The sequence below is a fragment of the Gopherus flavomarginatus genome, chromosome 10, assembly GCF_025201925.1.
Source record: "Gopherus flavomarginatus isolate rGopFla2 chromosome 10, rGopFla2.mat.asm, whole genome shotgun sequence".
NCBI lineage: Eukaryota > Metazoa > Chordata > Testudines > Testudinidae > Gopherus > Gopherus flavomarginatus.
The window spans coordinates 82832297-82850205 of NC_066626.1; the positions used below are offsets into that span (position 1 = coordinate 82832297).

Genomic DNA, 17909 nt, shown 5'->3' on the forward strand with positions numbered 1-17909 from the left:
GCAATGGCCCAACTGAATGATTCTTAACCATTTCTTAATGAAAATATAATATATAACCCTGTATGTCTTAAATAATAATAAGAAAATTTGCCCTTGTCACTTCAAGAGCATAGTCGTATGCTAAGGAAGTTAATCAAGAGACCTGTTCTAAGGCTGAACAACCTGATAGGATTAAGAGCCCTCCAGGAATTGTTTAAAAAAATGTCCCAGGGGTATGTAGGCTAATTCAAGAAAGAAAACATTTTTATTTGCTGATTGAGAAGTAGAGGTATGTACAATAACTTCCTCTGATTTTCATCAGGCACATTGACTTGTGTAAGGGCAGCACTGACTTTTACACTGAAAATAAAATTGATCAGCTTTGTGAAGAGTTGAGATCAGCACTCGTCAAGTCCCTTCTCTGGGCCAAGGCTATCCTGAAACTGCTCTCTCCTGGCTCTCATCCTATCAGATGGGTAACAAGGAGCTATTTACCCATTTGAATTGCTTTGAGTGCCCCTCTGATCCTGGGGCTGGCGGGGGGAGGGGTGGTGTCAGCTCTCCTGGTCTGTCACACAGAGCTGACAGCCAAGGAAACCTGAGCCAAGGGGAGCTGTTTGTCCAGCTCCTCTGGGACAGCCCTGCAGCAACTTCTCAGACCACAGCTAAGGGTTTCTGGCTCCTCTGGCGAGAGCACGGAGAAGTGGTTCATTTTTCTGTTTGCACTCTGCTGTGGTACGAAACTCGGGGGTGCAGGGGGGAGGAGATGACACCTCTGGCTATATACATTTTGCTGAGGTCTCTATATGTCGAAATGTGCCCTTCTGTAAATCTGCCCTCCTTTTTGTACACCCCCATCTGTATGTCATTTAGTGATTTTGGAGAAGGGATAGCTCAGTGGTTTGAGCATTGGCCTGCTAAACCCAGACTTGTGAGGTCAGTCCTTGAGGGGGCCACTTAGGGATCTGGGGCAAAATCAGTACTTGGTCCTGCTAGCGAAGGCAGGGGGCTGGACTCAGTGACCTTTCAGGGTCCCTTCCAGTTCTATGAGACAGGTATATGTCCATATATTATTATTATTTATTATTATAAATAAAGGCTGGGTTCCATGACATGGACAAGAGAGCCTGGGATCTGGATGAGAGGGACTTCCTGGGCACTTTGCTCCCATCACCCACAGCTCTAATCTCACACATGATTGCAGAACCCCTGCACTGAGTAAAGGTACTTAGGAAGGTCAAACACTCAATTGAGACCTCCCTGAGACTTCAGTTCCTGCACACACCTTACTAATGTTTAATAGCTGAGTTCAGAGAAATTTGCACATGTGCAGCAGCAACAAGAGCATGTTTTGATGTGAGATTGATTGTATGGTAAGACCCTCAAGATCCCAGTTACCACTTTGCTTGCATTGACCTTGGAGACTCCCTGAAGGCCTTGCCCTCTCAAAGTTCTTCACTGCCATGAATTCTAAGTCTAATGTGGATTTCACTTGCTACCAGCTGTCCTCTTGTGTTCATTTCAGAATCGAGTTGTGCACCAGAACCTGGGAGAGCGGAATTACCACATCTTTTATGCATTGCTGGCTGGTGTCAGTGGGGAGCAGAAAGGTAATTGATCTCTCAGTAAGCTGACCCCATGCAAACAAAATTAATTTTAATACAGCCAAATGCAAGGTTGAACATCTACAAATTAAGAGTGCAGGCCACACCTGCAAAATGGGATGCTGAATCCTAGAAAGCAGTGACTCTGAAAAGGATTAGGGGTCATAATGGACAAGCAATTGAATATGAGCTCACAATGCAATGTTGTGGCAAAAAAGAGCTAATGTGATCTTTGTATAAACAGGAGCAGTAAGCAGGAACGGGGTGGCAGTCTTTCCAAAATTATTAACAGCACTTTGGATGGTTGATAAACACTGCTAGCCTTGCCAAAAAAGGAGAAGTGGGTGAGAGGAGAGGGTGGATATCTGTTGCACTAGAATGGAAAGGGAGTTCCAGGCATAAGAGGAAGTGGGAGAGAGAGATGTCTTTGCACAGCAAAGGGGAAACAGAGAGGAGTGCACAGAGCTAAGCGAAATTATTTAGGCCTTTGAAGGGGAAGATGAGGCGCCTTAAATTTGATACAGAAGGTAGGAGGGATCCAGTGGATGGATTTAAAGAGAGGGAGTAACAGGCAGCAGAGATGTTTTCAAGGTAGAATGTTTGGCAGATGGACAGGTGAGATTTGGAGAGACCAGAGAGAAGGAGGTTGTAGCAGTGGAGGCAAGTGACAACCACAGCCTGGATAAAGATTTTAGCTCTAGTCATGGGGAGGGGAAGGATGGAATATGTAGATGTCATATAGTAAAAGCAACAGGTTTTGACAGCTGTATAGCTGTGGCAGAAAGGAGCTGAAAATGGCACTGTGATGGTGAATCTGGGTGAGGTTGTGAACAGTGATAGAGGAGGGTGAACAAGAGGAAGTTTTGTGGAGAAAGGTGAGTTCATTTTTCACCATGTTAATTTTGCCCTGGGAGTGGGATATTAGAGAGACATTAAGAGAGATGAGGCTGGAGTGGGTGGGGCGATACCATGGTTTCATCAGCACAGCAAAGAGATAGTAATTGAAGCCATGAGAGCAGAAGAGATAATGTAGAGGGACAAGGATGCCAGAAGGATTCAGTTCAGTTTGGATCTATTCTACTTCTTATATTTTCCTCAAAACTGTAGTGTCTTAGCGCCTTCCAGTCATGCATTAAGTGATATGACTAACAACATCTGTTACGTGTGCTTTGTTCTTCTGTGGCAGCAGGACGGAGGGGAGTTATGTGCTCAGTGCAATGTTTTCTTTTGGTAGGATTTTTTCTCCTACTGTTTGCGCTGCTGTGTTTGTTAGAGAAGGCTGGTCAGAGAAGTGCTCTTGGCACTTGGAGTGGAAGGTGCTGTCGTTTGCAATGGCCCTTAGTTCTCGTTGGAGTTCGTTCCACAGTCTCGGACCAGCTCCTGAGAAAAATCTGTTACCTGCACAAATAAGCTTCATCTTTACAGCAGAATGTTCCACTGGGCCTGAGGAATGGAGTGGGTCAACCTCTCTTCATCCTAGAGCTTTAGGTTTTCTTTTAGATGTGCTGGACTCAGCCAACTAAACTCCTTGAAGACAAGGACCAAGACCTTGAACTTGATTCTATATTCTGTAGATGGATAACAGGACGTTTAAACACATCCCTAATGGTGTCCATAGTTAAAGAAGTACTTAAACATCCAACACTGCAGAAAGCTGAGGAGAGTTTCCTGTTTGGGGTGCATTGTTATGGACTAAATGTCCCTCTTACTGACAGGACATTGCTAGCAGCTTCTTTAATGCTTTCAATCTTTTGTCATTCCCTTTTTAAGGCCGGTCATATTCTCGTGTCTAAAATGCCTAAGAAATGCCCTCTTTAAATAATGAGGATTTTTGTGTTTACTGAATTTATCTCAGGAATGTATTCTCTATGAAGACCTCAGGGGGCCTCCTTAGCTGTCCATACGCACCTACACACACTGCCCATTCATTTCAGGGTCCAGTTTACAATGTACCTCCTTGGTTATTAGAACTCTCCATGTACTTGCTGTAGCTGACCTCACTTACTCCTCTCTTCTCCCCTTGCTGACCTTCGTCTCATCTGGTGTTGACCTCTTCTTCGAATGCTTGCTTATGTCAATTCCATTCTAAGAGTGTGCATGCCCACGTGCATGGTCATTGGAGAGTTTTGTCTTAGTGGTATCCATAGAGTTGGCTGTGGTGCCCCCTTAAGTGCCATGCTCATGCATCCGTATGCCCTCTCAGTTCCTTCTTACCACTCATGAGAGTTGGTCAGAGTGCCTTGTCTTGCATAGCAAGAGTATTAGTGGTTCTTAACAGCCCATTGTTATTCCCTTTCTGTTTAGTTTGTAGGTACTTAGTTAGCATTTTAAGTACATTTTAGTTCTTAGTTTAGTGGTTAGAGTCCCAACTGGGACTCCGCCCTGGAGCATTCCCCGGGCTTTAAGCCATGTTCCTCATGCAACAGGCCGATACCTATCAGTGACCCTCACGGCAGCTGTTTGAAGTGCTTGGGGGAATCTCATATAAAAGGAAAGTGCAGGATTTGCAAAAACGTTCTTCCCAGAACTCCAAAGAAGAGGGACCTCCACTTGAGAGAGCTCCTGATGGATGTTGCGCCCGACGTCAGAGCTTTCCTGACTGGATTCCACTCCTAGCACCTTGGCATCAGTGTGGAGTGCCCCGCCAGCACCAGGATCCTCCCAGCACTGTTCCCCCTTCCCAGTGCCCAAGAAGTGTCCAAAGAAAAAGAACTCCCTGGCATCGTCCAAGGAGGGGAAGGGGGCTCTGGGCAAAGTACCTAGTTCAGGCCATGTGCCCGCCCTGGGACTACAAGGGAGTACTATTAAGGTTGTACCCCCTAGCCCAGCCAAGGATCTAACTCCTGGGAGCGGTAGGGGATCCTGGCTTCTATAGGGACGTTCATCGTCCAAGACGGCCCAAGTGGCCAAAGACCTGGTGGGCCCACCAGTACTGGAAACAGCGTGCCAGGCACCAAAAGTGACTAAAGCCCTGCAGCCCAAGGGCACGCCAATCGTTGGACCTCCCCAAAGGGCAGGGGAGCACTATTGGCTCCCGGATTGCAGGCGTTCATCTATGTCCCCAAGGCTTAGGACACCGGTCCCACAACCCCAGTTGATGGCTAGATGGCCCAGATCCCCAGCACCGTGCTCTCCTACCACAAGGCACGGATTGCCAGAAGCAAGACACTGGTCCCCACGGTCCCGGTACCAGCGAGCCTCCCGCCGAAGATCACCTTGGCACATATCTCTATCACCCAGGTGGTCTCCTAGGCGCCGGTCCACCCTGGTACCTGACCTCTTGCCATTGCGGCACCAATCTCTGCTGCCTTGGTACCATTCGAGGGACAGGCAGCAATCCCCACCCTCTGGACATCGGTCTCTGGTGAGAGTTAGTTGGTATACGCAGGCCTCACAGCGCCACCATGGTCACTGGAAGGGGACTGTTCAGAGTTGGAGCTGGGTTTCAGCCCATTGCCAAGTGGGAGTATGAATCCCGTCAGCCTGCGAGACCAGCATGGTGTTGGTGGCATGGCAGCAGGGACAGTGGCCTGCTCAATGTCTGTGTTGGAGCCATTGGGTGGGTACCGGTGATGCCAGTTCCATACTCCCACTTCTCCCCTGTGGCTGTCTTGGACAAACCACCGGCACCAGTTTCAGAACACAGTGTGGAATCCACTACAGGAACAACTCAACAGGCACAAACACCCAAGGTGCCGTCTCCAGAAAGGGAGGGGGAACCCGCCCCTCCCCCAGTGATGCCCTCATCCTCTTCGTCACCGGACGAAGCAGTGGCTGGGCCCTCCTGGTCTGTTGGTAGTTCCCCTGAAGACTTTAAGGAGCACCAGGCGCTCCTTAAAAGGATGGCTACCAACTTGAACCTCAACATTGAGGAGTTAGAGGAGCAATCAGACGATTTGTTCAACGTCCTATTGTCCTCCACCCCAGCCCACATTGCATTACTTGTCCACCCAGGGGTTCTAAAGATTGTTAAAATGCTGTGGGAGAGCCCATCTTTGATTCCACCTATGTCCAAAAGAAAAGAAGTATTTTGTCCCTGCAAAGGGGTTTGAATGTCTCTTTATGCACCCACCAGCGGGGGTCGCGGATTGTGTCCGCAGTTAATGAGAGGAACAGGCAGGGACAGGTGAGTGACACACCAAAAAATGAAGGCACCAAACGACTAGGTCTCTTCGGCAGAAAGATTTATTTGACGGCCAGCCTACAATTCCAGGTATCCAACCACCAAGCCCTGTTGAGCAGGTATAATTTTAACTTATCGGACTCCCTTATCAAGGACCTAGTCCTCAAGTTTGCCATGATTCTGCAGGAGGGCAAAGCAGTGGTGAAGGAAGCCCTCCAGATGGCCTGGGATGCTACAGACTCGGCCGCCAGGGTGGTTGCCTTGGCGGTGGCCATGGGGTGCAGCTCTTGGCTACAGTCTTCGGGGTTATACCAAGAGATGCAGGCCATGATCCAAGACCTCTCGTTTGAGGGTTCAGGGCTCTTCTCTGAGCACACTGATGTGAGGCTGAATGGCCTCAAAGATTCCCGGGCCACCTTGTGGTTGCTGGGCCTCCACACTCCGCAGTTCCAGCCTCCTCCTCCACCTCTGTCCTGGCTGGTCTTCCCAGCAGGGATCCTACAGGTGAAAGGACAAAGACAAAGGGTTTAAGCGATGCCACCCTTCATCCTTTTGCTTGCTGGCTCATCCCAGCCCTTCGAAACACCCTGGGGGCCAGAGACAGGCATTTCAAAGATGTGAATGGGGGCAGCGCCTCAGTCCTGTACCTGGATCCATCCTCCTGTTCTTTCCTCAACTGCTTATTCCCCTTCCAGTCGGCATGGTTGTGAGTGACATCAGACTATTTGCTGCTCAACACAAGCAAATGGGGCCTGAGACCCAATCTGGACCTGCGTCACCTTGACAAGCATCTCAAGAAGTTGAAGTTTCACATGGTCTCCCTTGCCTCCCTCATCCCATCCCTGGATCTGGGAGACTGGTACGCCGCCCTCAGTTTGAAGGACACATATGTCCATATTTCCATTTTCCCAGAACATAGAAGGTTCCTCCGTTTTGTGTTGGGCCAGTGCCATTTCTAATTCATGGAGCTGCCCTTTGGTCTCTTGTCAGCCCCGAGAATGTTTACAAAGTGCATGGTGCCAGTGGCCACTTACCTGAGTTATTGGGGCATTCAAATTTACCCATACCTCGACTGGCTGATCAAGGGCTGGTCTTGGCATCAGAAGTGGCGGCACCTCGATCTGGTTTGCTCCACATATCCATTCCATTACCTGAACTCCTGCCCCTCTGGAGTTGCCAGCAAGAAGGAACTGAGAAGGTGTGGGGCCAACAGCACCTAATATACTAACGCATGAATGCGGCACTCAAGGAGGCGCCACAGCCATCCCTACAGATACCGCTAAGGCAAAAATCTCTGATGACTGTGCATGTGGGCATGCACACACCGACAATGGAATGGACATCTCTAAGACTGTCCTAGGCAGGGCTGGCTTTAGGAAGTGTGGGACCCAATTCGAATACTCGGCGGCGGTCTGGGTCTTTGGCGGCACTTCAGCGGCGGGTCCTTCACTCGCACTGGGTCTTCCGCGGCACGGAAGGACTCGCTGCCAAAATGCCGCCGAAGACCCGGAACGAGTGAAAGACCCGCTGCCGAAGAGCTGGACCGCCGCTGGATGAGTAAAAATTAAAAAGTTAGGCGCCCTTCTTTAGGGTGCGGGGCCCAATTCGGGGGAATTGGCCTAAAGCCAGCCCTGGTCCCAGGCTTGTTTCTGTTGAAAAATGGGAGAGCAGTTGGTTAGGTGAATCGTATAGGATTAGTTTTATACCCTCCTTCCTGTTAATTTAAATACTCTTAGCAATGAATTTCCATCTTTAAAAAGAGGAGTGGTCTCCCTATATCAGAGGTGAAACCAGGCTTGGAATATCTGGAGCTTGGCCTATGAATAAAATCATGTGTTTCACTAATTGCTAGTATTCTAGATCTAAAGTCCTCTCCACTACCTTGCCCTCAGAATAACTTAGAAGGGAAAAGTAGCAAAGGATGTCAGCTGATTCCTGAGTAAGCTAACACCTGCTCCCCTCTCTGCTTGCTGCAGAAGCCCTGTCTCTCTCTGAACCAGAGAACTATCGCTACCTGAACCAGTCCGGCTGTGTGAGTGATGAGAACCTGAATGACCTAGAGATGTTCAACAAGGTCATGGTGAGTTCTTCTCCTGGGTTCCATGTGGCACTTCCACTGCGATCTTGTTGCAGTTTCTTTAGAGTAATTTCACCATCCCTGATAGCCTCTGTGGTTAGACCATTTTTGGTTTGGATGGGGTTTGGCCCTTGAACAGGGGAAGCAATTAAAATATGAATGGAACAGGAATATTTTCACAGATTAAAAGAGATGAAGCCCAGACCTGAAAGTGGGAGTCAGCCTGAGAACACCATGCAGGTGCTGCAATGCCTGAGAGAGTCAGAGTGGCCTTGTCTCCAGCACAAAGTTGCTCAAAGAGTCGGACATTGCGTGAAGGGATGCAACATCATGTGACCTGCATGCATTGCTCTGGCATTTCACTTGTGTTATTTAGCACGGCTCGTGCACTGCATTGTCTGGCCTGGTGAGAGGTTTGGGCAGGAGAAGGGATGCGTTCCCTTGAACACACAAAGTAAGGCAGAAGCTAAAGGTTATAAATGTAACTGAGCTAGGTAACCTGATTCCAACACTGTTAAAATGTGTGGTGTGGACACTTCGTACATCTATCCCTGTAACTTGGACAGACCTGACTCTGTGTTTGGTGAAAACAAGGCCAAAGAAATGTATTTAATATATTAAAATATAAGGGAAACAAACTTGAACTAGCAATGACATTGAACCATGGTGATTTTAGTGTTGGGGCAGAGGAGAAACCTGGTGGGAAGAATAGATAAGTAGAAAGCTCTAGAGCTGGGTTTAGTGTGTATGAGAGGGGGGATTTGAAAAGGTCTAAAAATACACTAATAATTGTACAACCGCTCCCCAAGAGATAAGCTATATGATCCCTAATAGGTCTCTTCCATCTGAGTGACTGTGATTCTGAGCCTCCTATTTTAAACAGTACAGCCCTGTTGATGTAAGTTATGTCTTCTCTTTGTGGCTTTGAGTAGACTGCTCTGAAAGTGATGGAGTTTAGCACTGAAGAGATACGTGACATCTTCAAACTTCTCTCTGGCACTCTTCAGCTGGGAAACATGGAGTTCATGACGGCTGGAGGAGCCCAGGTTACAACCAAAGCAGGTAAATATGATCCTGTGAACTATACTGTCTGCTGTCCAAGCCCAGATAGTCCCCCACCATGGCTCGGTCCCTCCCTCTCTCCCCTTGATACCCTAGTTTGCTGGTACGCATCACCAAAGCCCCAATAGCTTAACCCAGTCAACCCACATTGCCCAAGTTCCTCTGATTGAGATCTTGACCCAGGTTGCTGGGCTCCAAGCCTGATACATCAACCTGATTAGGTCATGGCCCTGAGGCCCCTTTCATCCCCCCCCCCATTACTCTGGAGCTGAGTCAATAGACACATGGTTATTTATGATCTGTGTGTAAATAAAAATATGGAGATATTTAAATAGAAACATGCAGAGGTATAAACAAATTGTCCACTACAGATTTTCATGCACCTTCCTCCAAAGTATCTGGTACTGATCACCATTGGAGCCAGGATACCCAACCAGAGGTATCTAGTCTGAGCTGGTCTGGCAGAGCCTCAGTTCTTAAAGAGGCAGAAGTTTAAAAAATGAGCAAACGTTTAAAAATATTTACAAAATTACACACAGAATAACTTTTAAACTTGTTTTAATTTGTTATTCTCATCCTCCCTCCTCTTTTAGTCTTTGGTTTTTGTGATATTCACACAGACATTCATTTGCATCTTGACAAACTAGCTTGTAAGCTCTTCTGGGCAGAGGGCAGGTCTTGTGTGTGTTTGTGTAGTACGTTGCTCAATGATCCCGGCACAATGATCCTGATTAGGGGTCTCTGATCACTACTGGAACATAAACAATAATATTACACAGTAGTGTAGTCAGTAATTCATCCGAAGGCTGCTTGTAATTCATGCCTTTCAAAATTATCTTGTGAAATGTCAAATGAACTTGATACTCTTCTTTGACAAAATTACAAGAATGATTAAGGAAGGTAAGTATGCTAATATAATACACTTGGACTTGGGTAAGGTGTTAGACTTAGGCCTAAAGGAATTCAAAAAGGAATCTAGGCACCTGAATCCCAGTTTTAGGCCTTGCTGCAATTCACAAAACTGCTTAACTGCCACCAAATCGTCTAGGCACCTAAGCCCTCTTGGTGCCCCAGTTTTTGCAGTAAAAATTCCCTTGGTGCCTGTGTTTCTGCCTCTGGGCCTGTGCCCTGCTGTCTCCCTCTGGGCATCCAGATGCCTGTCTCCTGCCAAAGCCCCAGAGCAATTCATGAACTATGAGAGGAGTGTCTGTTTCTTCTGTGGGGCCTGATCCATTAGGTATGCTCAGAGGCTGTCTGGCTCTATACAGAATGCCTGGAGTGGGTTTATCCTATCAGACTTAACTTGATATCCCTTTTTGATGAGATTACAAGTTTGATTGAAAAGATAATATTGATCTTGGTACACTTACATTTCTCTAAGGCATTTGACTTGGTACTGCACATTTTGATTAAAAAACTAGAACTGTATAAAATTAACATGGCACAAGTTAAATGGATTAAAAACTGGCTGATAGGTCTCAAAATGTAATTGTAAATGGGGAATTGTTATCGAATGGGTTTGCTTCTAGTGGGGTCCCAGGGGGATCGGTTCTTGGCCATGTGCTATTTAACATTTTTATCAATGACCTGGAAGAAGACATAAAATCATCACTGATAAAGTTTGCAGATGACCTGAAAATTGGGAGGAGTGGTAAATAGTGAAGTGTGATCTGGATCGCTTGATAAATGCTGCAAGCAAACAATATATGTTTTAATATGGGTAAATGTTAATCTGTTCATCTAGGAACAAAGAATGTAGGCCATACTTCCGGAATGCGGGGGTGAGGGATTCATCCTGGGAAGTAGTGACTCTGAAAAATATTTGGAGGTGGGGGTGGATAATCAGCTGAACATGAGCTCACAGGGTGGCAGTGTGGCCAAAACAGCTAATGCGATCCTGGGATGCATAAATAGGGGAATCTTGAGTAGGAGAAGAGAGGTTACTTTTCCTCTGTATTTGGCACTAGGGTAACAGCTGCTGGAATCCTGTGTCCAGTTCTGGTGCCCACAATTCATTTATGTACTGTGACAAAGTTCCTCTTCTACCTTGGTGGGTCCTGCACTTACTGGCAGATTTGCTCACCTCAGTGATCTTCCCCACAGTCTGGATCAACTCCTCCTGTGTCTGATCTGGAGTTGGGAGGTTTGGGGAGAACCCGGACCCCCCCTCTACTCCGGGTTCCAGCCCAGGGCCCTGTGGATTGCGCTGTCTATAGTGCCTCCTGTAACAGCTGCATGACAGCTACAACTCCCTGGGCTACTTCCTCGTGGCCTCCTCCAAACACCTTCTTTATCCTCACCACAGGACCTTCCTCCTGGTGTCTGATAACGCTTGTACTCCGTAGTCCTCCAGCAGCACACCCTCTCACTCTCAGCTCCTTGTGCTTTTTGCTCCCAGCTCCTCACACACACTTCCTCTCCTCTAGCTCTTCCTCCCCTGACTGGAGTGAGCTCCTTTTTAAACCCAGGTGCCCTGATTAGCCTGCCTTGATTGGCTGCAGGTGATCTAATTAGCCTGGCTGCCTTAATTGGTTCTAGCAGGTTACTGATTACTCTAGTGCAGCCCCTGCCCTGGTCACTCAGGGAACAGAAAACTACTCACCCAGTGACCAGTATATTTGCCCTCTACCAGACTCCTGTACCCCACTGGTCTGGGTCTGTCACAGTAGATAAATTGAAGAGGGTTCAGAGAAGAGCCACTGGAATGATTAAAGGATTAGAAAACACACGTTATAGTGACAGACTCAAAGAGCTCAATTAATTTAGCTTAACAAAGAGAAAGATAAGTGGTGACCTGATTATAGTTTTATGTACCTACATGGGGAACAAATATTTCATAATGGGCTCTGCAGTCTAGCAGAGAAAAGGTATAAAAGATCCAGTGACTGGCAGCTGAAACTAGATAAATTCAGATTGGAAATAAGGGATACATTTTTAACAGTGAGAGTAATTAAGCATTTGAACAACTTACCAAGGATCTTGGTGGATTCTCCATCACTGACAATTTTAAAATAAAGATTGGATGTTTTTCTTGGCTGCATTGGATTCTTTTCTTTCTTTCTTTCTTTTTTTTTTTTTTTTTTTTTTTTTTTTTTTTTAAATATCAGCTACATCTGTTTTAGGCGTTGTCCATCCCTAAAGAAATCCTCCCGTTTATCGCTCCTATTGAAGTTGTTCAACTTAAATTAAATAATTAAATATTGATTGCATCACTATTGGGATAAAGGTTATGAAGGAGGTTCCCTGCACCCTCTGTCTGTTTGGTGTAAAACTAGGCAGGTGCCTAATTCATTCTTGCTAGAAACAACTTAGGCCCCTAAGCCACCCGACTCCAAGAGAGGGGTTCTTGGCTGAAGATCACAAGCATAGGTAGATGTTTCCTTATAGCTTGGACTTAGGCCTGGTCTACACTGCACAGTAAGGTTGAGGTAAGGCAGCTTACGTCAACCTAATTATGTCATGGTACACACTACAGCCTTTCCCTGCCGATGTAAGTTCCATTCTACACCAACATAATACCTCCACCTCCACAAGAGGCATAAGGCTTATGTCGGTGTAGTTAGGATGATGTAGTATCTGTGTAGACACTTTGTTACTTATGTCGGTTATTGGCTGTCTTGTCAAATTGACACAACAGCCAGATAGCTAGAGCCCAAATGCCCCCAACTCCCCACTCCCAGCCGGGCTGTCCCTGCGTGGCTCCTTGCTCAGGGAGCCAAGAAGCCTGGGTGGCTGTGCCTTGCTCCCGGTAGGGAGGTGAGAAGCCTGGGCGGCTGGCCCCTGCTCTTGGCGGGGAGTGGGGAGGCGAGAGCCTAGGGGCAGATGGACTCCTGGCAGTGAGCTGCACGGAGCTGAGAGCTCGCTCTGTCTCTCAGTCCCCCACACTGCCCCATTCAGTAGGTGGAAGTGCTTCTGGTGAGGATGTGCACCACCGACAGAAGTAGGACAGTGTGGACATCAACCATCACAGTAATTACTGTGGTGGCTGTAAATTGACCTTAACATTGGTCAACTTAAGTTTGTACTGTAGACATGCCCTCAGGCTCTGAACTCAAAGGCGAGGGGGCAGAGCTTAGCACACACCCCTCTCGTTGGTGTCTTCCGTTGGCTAGCTGAGGCAGCACCCTGTCCCTGCCTAGAATGCTAGATTTTGTGGATCCCATTCTGAGGTGCCTTTCTTTCCCCAGTCATTGTATAGAGAGTCTCGACACCTAACTCAGGCTTTTTGGATCACAGTGCTCCAGTGATTTTCTAGGCACCTGAGTTAGGTGTTGCAACAGCTAAGTGCCTTTGCGATCTAGGCCCTAGTACTTCATGAGGTTCTGGTTAAGAATCTCGCATTACATAAAATGACACATTTTATTTATGGATTATCTGGCTCATTAGTTACATAATTCCGTTCTGGACACTTCCACTTGGAGTTGGCTATTTGCTGACATTTTCCTCTCTGTCTGATTTGCCTTTTTAGATATTTTGGTGGGATGGAAACTGTGAGATATAGTCTTTGTTTTATATCTCCTGGATATGCCCAGATCTAGCCCTTCCAATCTGATACTGTTTTCCCATACTGTTAGGAGGGGCATGGCTCACTGAGGCTGGGTTTTGATCAATATTGTTTGCCCTTCCCCTTACCAGAAAAGATGTTGATTTATGTACAAATGTCAGACTCCCATATGGAACAAATGCTGAGTCTGGTGCTTTGGGTGAGGGAAACCTTCAGTACATTGTCAACTGGCTTTAACTCTCACTAATGTGCCCCAAAGGCAGTATGTTTACTGCTAGTATTGTCTGCATACAACGTATCTGGGGTCTTAAAAATGAGTCTCAGAGGGTGATTTCTGTGTGAACAAAGAAGCAGCAAAAGTATAGATGTGGTTTGACTTCTGTATTTTGAGGGTGGCTCCAGTCAGGCTGACAGGGCCACGCATGGGGCTTGGGGGTACAAATTCCAAGCCTGCCTACAGAGCAGGGCCACCCAGAGGGGGAGGCAAGTGGGGAAATTTGCCCTAGGCCCCAGGCCCCGCAGGCGCCCCCACGAGAGTTTTTTGAGGGCCCTGGAGTGGGGTCCTTCACTCTTTCTTCCACTCCGGGGCGGAAGGATCCCCCGCCGAGTTATTGCCGAAGTGGGACCCGCCACCGAAGTGCCAGGTCCTTGGCGGTAATTCGGCGGCTGGGGGCCCCGCCGTGGGTCTTCGGGGCACTTTGGCGGTGGGTTCCGGAGCAGAAGGATCCCCCGCCGCCGAATTACCGCTGAAGCGGGGGTCCCCCGCCTCCGAAGACCCCAGGCCCCCTGAACCTTCTGGGCGGCCCTGCCACAGAGCACCATTTCAGATTCAGGGGTGCATGCAACTTTAATCATGATTCCAGGGTCTACTTAGGCAACTGAAAACTCTAGTGTTTTTGCTGATAATATCAAAAATATCTGAAGGAGCATTGCATCGAATTCCTATATCAAGAAAGAAAATTAAATAAATATTAGACCTACTCAGTTCTAATACTAACATGTTCTGACATCTTGTGGCAAGTCACTTATGGAACACTGGTTAGGTTTAAAATTGTAATGTATATTCTTACTCAGATACACTTACTAAAGTCAGAAGGGACCATCATGATCATCTAGTCTGACCTCCTGCACATTACAGACCACAGAACCTCCCCACTCACACCTGTAATAGACCCAAACCTCTGGCTGAGTTACTGAAGTCCTCAAATCATGGTTTAAAGACTTCAAGTTACAGAGAATTCACCATTTATACTAGTTTAAACCTGCAAGTAACCCATGCCCCATGCTGCTGAAGAAGGTGGAAACCCTGCATGGTCTCTTCCAATCTAACCCAGGGAAAAATTCCTTCGTGACCCCAAATATGTTGATCAGTTGGAGCAAGACCCACCAGTGAGATACCTGGGAAAAAATTCTGATAACTCAGTACGCTCAGAGCCCTCCCCATCAGTGCCCTCCCCATCTGTAGTAACTCAGAGCCTTCCCCATCTAGTGACCTGTCTCTGGTCATTGGGGATTTTTGCTATAGGCAGTTGCTGATGAGCCACATGCCGTTGTAGACAGTCCTGGCACACCATCCCCACCATAAACTTATCAAGCTCAGTCTTGAAGCCAGTTAGATTTTTTTGGCCCCACTGCTTCCCTTGGGAGGCTTCTCCAGAACTTCACTCCTCTGATGACTAGAAACCTTTGCCTAATTTCAAGCCTAAACTTATTGATGGCCAGTTTATATGTATTTGTTCTGGACTCCACATTGATATTTAAGTTAAATAACTCCTCTCCCTCCCCTCCCTGGTATTTATCCCTCTGATGTATTTATACAGAGTAATCATATGTCCCCTAAGCTTTCTATTGGTTAGACTAAACAGGCCAAGCTCTTTGATCTCTTCTCGTAAGATAGGTTTTCCATTCCTCAGATCATTTTAGTAGCCTTTCTCTGCACCTGTTTGAATCAATCTTTCTTAAACTTGGGAGACCAGAATTGCACAAAATACTCCAGATGAGGTCTCACCAGTGCCTCGTATAATGGTACTAACACTTCCCTGTCTCTACTGGAAATTCCTCATCTGATACATGCTAGGACTGCATTAGCCTTTTTCACAGTTGCATCACATTGAGGGCTCATAGTCGTCCTGTGATCAACCAATACACCCAGCTCTTTCTCCTCCGCTGTCAGTTCCAACTGATAAATCCCCAGTTTATAGCAAAAATTCTTGTTGATAGTCCCAAAATGCATGAGTTTGCACTATTAAATATCATCCCATTTCTGTTAGTCCAGTTTACAAGGTCATCCAGATCTTCTTGTATGGTATTCCGGTCCTCCGCGGTATTGGCAGTACCTCCCAACTTTGGATCATCTGCAAATTTTATTAGCACACTCCCACTTTTTGTGTCAAGGTCAGTAATAAAAATGGTAAATAAGGTTGGCTCCAAGACTGATCCCTGAGGAACTCCACTAGTAACCTCCGTGTGGCCTGACAGTTCACCTTTCAGTACGACCTGTTGTAGTCTCCCCTTTAACCAGTTCCTTATCCACCTTTCAGTTCTCATATCAATTCCCATTGTCTCTAATTTAACTAATAGTTTTTCATGTGGAACTGCATCAAATGCCTTCCTGACATCCAGGTAGATTAGGTCTATTGCATTTCCTTTGTCTAAACATCAGTTATCTTCTCAAAGAAAAATATTAGTAACTTTATTATCACCTCTTGAATACAACAGTTGAAACAATTGTAGAAAAATCTACAATTACTTTCTATCATTTAGGCTACTTACTTTTTGCAGTTCACCAAGTTTGGAACAGATCATTGAACTTTAGGAAACAGCCTAACCGCCCTTTCTTACCTTAATCACTTGTTAATCACTCTGTTTGTAACCCTTCTGCCCCTCTGAGTTGGCAGCAACAAGGGCCGGGTTCAGTAGTCAGGGGTTCCGTTTCAATAACACAACGCATAACCGGCTCAAGCCCCCACCCAGTAACCTGGGACAATTACATACCACCCTCCCAGGCACCTCTAGGAGGCAATACTTCCCCACTCGCAAGCACGGAGTATGAGTGTAGCAAAATCCTTTTAATAAAGGAGGGAAACAATGCGGCATCACATTGGAGAAATACCACAAACAGGAGGATAACACAAACCATAAGCAAAAAACCCACCTCCAAGTACGTCTGGCAATGTCCTTTCCCCCTTAGGGTCTTAAGTCCAATCACCCCAAAGTCCAACAACCCGAAAGTCTCTGGTCAGTGCCACCCCAGAGTTCAAAAGTTTATCTGCAGAGTTTTACCCCCCTCCCTCCCTAGCCTGGGTGGAAATGGGGTGATGGGAAGCCCACACAGGGTGTTAAGGGGCACCTTACGTGGGCCAGGGCCAACTGCTCCACCTCTCCGTGGAGTTCTGCTGCAGCCTTCACCACGACCAGCTCCACTACACCAGCTGTGCCGCTCCTCTAGCCGACCCGTGAGCCACTCCAGCCATCCCTGCAAACCTCTCCACTCCGCTCACTGTTCCATGGGCTGCTCCAACATGCTGCAAACTGCTCCGCTCTGCCAGCCGCTTAGCGATAGATCTTCAGGCTCCCCCACTAGCTAACACAGCACTCAGTGATTTCAGCTCTTAGTAGGGGAGCCCTGGTGCTGGTGCACTATTAACCCAACATGAATTCAGCTCAGCAGTCTCTAGATGGACTCCTAATGGAATCAAAATTAGCTCTACTCTTCAACAGTGGAGAGAGGAGAATGTGCAATTGGTGTTCCAGGCCCTCAAAAGGGGCCCATACCATCAGGTACACACCCCAATCCCCAACCTCTCTCAATTCACTGGGTTTTGGAACCCATGTCCCTTGTCTAGCAAGTACTACTTAATTTAGATTGAATCATTTCTGTCATAAAGCAGTCTCATAGTTCTTCATTCACATAATTAGGGTGACAGCATGTTTTTTTCCTCCTGCCCCAATAACAAAGAAATTGGGGATCCCAGCTGTCAAAATAACAATCCCAGGCTGCCATGGGCTTATGCTATGTGGGCTGGGTGTACCAACGGAAATACCTGGAATTCCTTTCCACACTCCCCATAGTTCACCACCAGATGTCAGGGTAGAGCTCATCCTGACTCTGCTTACATGTTTATAAACAAAATTCTGACTCCCTGCCTCAGGGGCACAAGCTGGGAGGTCTTCTGTTTCCTCATTCAGGCTACCTGCCTGAGGCTTGCAGTTTGGGGGGGCAATGCCCCCAATGCCCCACCCAAAATCTGCCCCGAGCAAAAGCTGATATCACTAGGGTGAACCTGGGCAATTAAAGTTATTATTCTTCTGTCCTAGTACTGAACAATGCCAGTGACCTGCTGGGCTTGGATGCCTTTCAGCTGTCTGAGGTGCTGACTCAGAGATCCATGATTCTTCGGGGAGAAGAGATCAGTTCCCCTCTCACTGTGGAGCAGGTGAGTGTCTGGCTTCCTGTGCACTTGCAATCATGTGCTCTGTTTCAGTGTCACTTTGTGGGTTTTGCCCCAAGGTGGCAGTATTTGCATATATTAAAGGGAAGAAATGAGCACCACCATGAGG

The 17909-nt window shown here is 47.1% G+C and overlaps 1 protein-coding gene across 4 annotated transcripts in view; it reads left to right on the forward strand.

Annotated features, from left to right (window-relative positions):
• Positions 1 to 17909, forward strand: part of LOC127059028 (unconventional myosin-X-like) — a 202116-nt gene that overhangs the window by 23198 nt on the left and 161009 nt on the right. For all 4 annotated transcript variants that reach the window (XM_050969637.1, XM_050969640.1, XM_050969639.1 and 1 more), the window contains 4 exons: positions 1505 to 1589; positions 7683 to 7786; positions 8716 to 8845; positions 17667 to 17785. In XM_050969637.1, the coding sequence (XP_050825594.1) occupies positions 1505 to 1589; positions 7683 to 7786; positions 8716 to 8845; positions 17667 to 17785 (438 nt within the window). The remainder of the gene's footprint in view (positions 1 to 1504; positions 1590 to 7682; positions 7787 to 8715; positions 8846 to 17666; positions 17786 to 17909) is intronic.